Consider the following 4,300-nt stretch of genomic DNA (forward strand, 5'->3'; position numbering starts at 1 on the left):
ATAGATAAAATATGGCATAGAGGAAATGGACAATAAATATTTGATTACAATAGTCTGGCCAGTTCTTTTTCCAATATATTTTTGTAACACATTTCCATTTAAATAGGGAATCAACAAAACTATATTTGCAGAATTTTTTCTCTTGGGATTCCAGAACAGTAAAGACCTAAACATTCTAATTACATTTATTCTTCTTGTGGTTTACTTTATGACAATTTTTGGGAACCTCGTCATCATCCTATTAGTGTCCTGTACCAAAACCCTGCAGTCTCCCATGTACTTCTTCCTTACACAGTTGGCTACAAATGACATTCTACTGACATCAGCCATTGTTCCGAACACAATCAATGTTTCATTAAATGATGGTGGAACAATTTCATTTTTTGGCTGCATGGCCCAGTTTTATTTTTTTGGTGCATCAGAAACCTCAGAGTGTCTTCTTCTGACAGTGATGTCCTATGATCGATACTTGGCCATCTGTAAACCATTGCATTATTCTGTTTTAATGAATAGATGGCTTTGTTTGAAACTGGTTATTGTGTCTTGGATGTTAAGCTTTTCAATAATACTGATTGATACTTTATCATTATCTATGTTAGATTACTGCAAATCAAATATTATTGACCATTTCTTTTGTGACCTGGATCCGTTGATGAAAATTTCTTGCTCGGATACATATTTTCTTCAGTTAGAAGTTTCTTTACTAAGTACTCCAGTTGCAGTTGTGCCATTTATAATGATTGTGATATCATATACCTATATTATTCTTGCCATACTGAAGATCCAGTCTAAGGCTGGTAGGCAGAAGGCCTTCTCCACCTGTAGTTCTCACCTGAGTGTGGTGATCATGTTTTTTGGAACTCTAATTGGCATTTATGTTCTCCCAAGCAGAGAACAAGCGCTGAACACTGGTAAGATTCTGTCATTGTCTTACACTGTGGTGGTCCCTCTGCTGAACCCCATTATCTACAGCCTACGAAACCATGACATTAAGGAAGCCTGGAAGAAACATATTAGAAAAATGATTGTTATATGAAAACTTGGGATTGATTTATGGCCCATGCTTTTTGTTCTAGGTCAGTTTATAGCTGAAGCCCAATTTACTTTTTTTTTGCCTTCCCTAGTTCTTCCCAACCTTTATTAACATGATAATCTTGAAGAAAAAATATATTCTATTTTTATTATTTACCTTTTTTAGACTCATCACTGGGTCTCGGTGGTTCTTTATGACAGGCAGCTCATGGATGGTGAGAATGTCCAGCATCCTAAAAACATCATAGCACCCAAAGAAATCTTTTCAAGTGCTCTAAAGCCTAGTACCCATGATCAGAATATGTACGAAAAACACAACTGATCGTATAATCTGATTGATAGTACATAGCTTTTGTCCGAAATTATTTGAAGAGACAAGCACAAAAATTTTACTAGTGCAATACCCGATCATATGAATTTCAATTAATCAGTACAGTTTTCGTCTGAAAATACAACACAAATACAATAAATGAAGTCACTTTCAAATAAGTATTCTGTCATATAGGAATTTTCTTGACTTTAATAACCTCTTCACTCTTGATATGAGACTAGCATGCAAAAAAAACCAGACAATCATTCTTCCAATATTCACATTGTGTGTATGGGGCCTTAGCCTTGGTGCAAGCAGCAGGCTGGTCCTTGGGAAGAGTTATCAATATCAAAATGTTTTGATGGGTGGGTATTCCTAGGGGCATTGCATTTATATTCAGACCACTCTAGTTAACACCCACATGTAATGCCATCTGAAACCCAATTACTAAAATGGCAGGTCAGGAACAGGGGCGGACTGACCATTTGGAAACTCAGGCACTGCCCGTGGGCCCGGGGTCAGTAGGGGGTCCCATGAGATGCCTGGTACCTTTTTCATAGGCTTTTTTGAGTTTGTGCAAGGACACAGGGGCCCCATGATCCCCTATTGCCCGGGGGCCCCATGAGTTGTCACTCCGCCCCTGCCATGGAACTGTATGTAAGGGCTCCATTCTCCTAACTGGTGTTCCAAAGAGATCCTGTCTCTCCATCTAGTGTCTATAGTTACAGGCCTCTCCCCCATTAGTTTTCATGGAGTAGCTGTGATTGGTTGGCAAATCTATTCCCTTTAAAAACTGGCTAACTTCAAATCTCCTGTATTTAGCATACACCAATCCCCTTACAATATTATTCACAGTATTTAATGGAGATTTCACATAAACTCATTGTCTAACACAAAGGAGATTTACAACCCATCTTGATAGTTATGCCCAGCTTAATATAAATTTGGGCAAGGACACAGGGGCCCCATGATCCTCTATTGCCCGGGGGCCCTATGAGTTATCAGTCCGCCCCTGGTCAGGAGTAGTCAGGCCAGGGAGTGATACTGGATGATGCCTTATGTGAAATCTCAACTAACATATGTAAACAATATTGTAATTATGAATATATTGTAGGTGGATTTTTACCAATGTGGTTGTGTGATATGTCTATTTTCTGAAGATGGAGGGTAATTGTTTGCCAGGGGAAATAGTCTATTAATTTCTATTGTATGTGAGAAGACTTTTCACAGATGGTTCAGTGTTTTAGTTTGCTTATCTGAACAATGGGAACAAAACCTCTTTTGTTTTATATATATCCACTTCAAAGCATTCCCCTGTTTAAATGTTCAATGCGGGTGGCCATCCTTTCATGAATAGGTTATGGTTGTGCTAAGGATTTTTAATTAAAGGGGACTGACTTGTGCTGAAAATAGGGAATTGGGAATTAGCCAATCCTAAAAAGGATGAGTTAGATTTGAATAGATGGAATAGATAGGCCCACCAATCAGAACTGCCTTATGCAAGCCAATGTAAGAGAGACCTGTTTCAGTTCAGACACTTGAGAGATTGGGGGAAGTAGGGAAAAGTCTTTGGGCCTCCAGATACCAGAATGGGACTGTGGCGGAACCGTTCTGCCTGGGCTTCCTCGTGCAGAGTGATGAGTCTCAGCCAATGGTCCCCTTGTCTTGCAAGTCTTCCAGTGCTCTGCCAAGGCAGGTATTAGAGCTCAAAACCAATCCTTCCCTGATATCCCAAACCATGAGTCGGAACTTCGTGTAGGGTGAAAATGACTCAATTGTTATTAAACACAGCTCAGTATGTACAGCTTCACACCCACCAGACAGCCTGGCACCGGTTTTTCCCCACCGACAACAAAACCCTACAACCCAACAATACAGTATGAACTCTATAGAAATGAAAGACTACAAGGTCACATTTCCCTAAGCAAACAGTGTAAAATGCCTGTCTACATACCAGCTGCTAAATATATACAGCTTTACCAAGGGGAGAAAACTGAAACAGAAAGGGCAAAATGTTATCACAAAGGGACGGTTTATCACAGGGACCCTCATGCACAGTTCAGTAGTAATTGTGGAATATATCCCTGGCACTTACTGTATATAAATATTTGTCTTATGTCTTGTCTTTCTTACTGTCTCTATTTAGTAGCATGTTAGAGCTCTCTTAAAAATCTTTCTTTGTTGTAACTAACAAATAACCAATACATTTCTGTTGTTTTGTTGAAGATTTTACTTATGGTCAAGAACTCTCATCTACCAATATTAGAGAAATATTAAATCTCATAATGCATAGATTTTGGTTAACAGGAGGAAAGAGGTAGATTAAATCGAACATCATCCAGCCTGGAAATGAAGAGACTCACAGTGTACAGTAAAATCAGAGTAAGGAATTTCAGCGCAGGAAATGGATCCTGAACAGCTGCAAGAATGAAGGTGTCAAGTACCTGTTGGAGATCGAGCTGAAGAGTGGCCCGAGAGATGGTCTTGCAGGTAGCGCCAGCTGTGGTTTGCAGGAAAAAGATGTCTGCAGATCACCAGGCAGGAACCAGGAACTGGAACATGGTAACACTTGCTTGGCAGACAGGAGTGTAGCCAGGACACAACCCAAAAGGTCATCAGGAGCCATGCAGTGAAGTGCAGGAACACAAGACAGGAGCAGAGTCAGAATACAAGCTAAGGTCATAGTAGGCAGGTAGAAATCCAAGGATAGGTCAGGGCAAGCCGAGTTGTGCACAGGTAAGCAGGTATAACAGGTCAAGGCTCAGGTAAAGCAGGAACTGGCTAAAGACCACTCAGCAATTCATCCATGTCAGAGTGCAGCTTAAATAGACTGTTTGGCACCAGTGCTCATACATGTGTGTGTGCAACTAATACGTTTGGGCGAGCGTGACAATGTCTGTTTTGTATTGAGCTTTTGCTCAGAATTATGAGCATGCACATAAGTATGAGCATGTGTCA

The 4,300-nt window shown here is 40.1% G+C and overlaps 1 protein-coding gene across 1 annotated transcript; it reads left to right on the top strand.

Moving 5' to 3' along the window:
* Positions 1–208: 208 nt before the first annotated feature.
* LOC149452629 (olfactory receptor 11L1-like) lies at positions 209–1,036 on the top strand. Its single transcript, XM_089689228.1, has one exon. It carries the CDS (start codon positions 209–211, stop codon positions 1,034–1,036), a length of 828 nt encoding a protein of 275 aa, XP_089545354.1.
* Positions 1,037–4,300: the final 3,264 nt, after the last annotated feature.

Source organism: Staurois parvus, unplaced genomic scaffold, assembly GCF_062004578.1.
Source record: "Staurois parvus isolate SC_StPar_1 unplaced genomic scaffold, SC_StPar_1.0 ptg000470l, whole genome shotgun sequence".
Lineage (NCBI taxonomy): Eukaryota > Metazoa > Chordata > Amphibia > Anura > Ranidae > Staurois > Staurois parvus.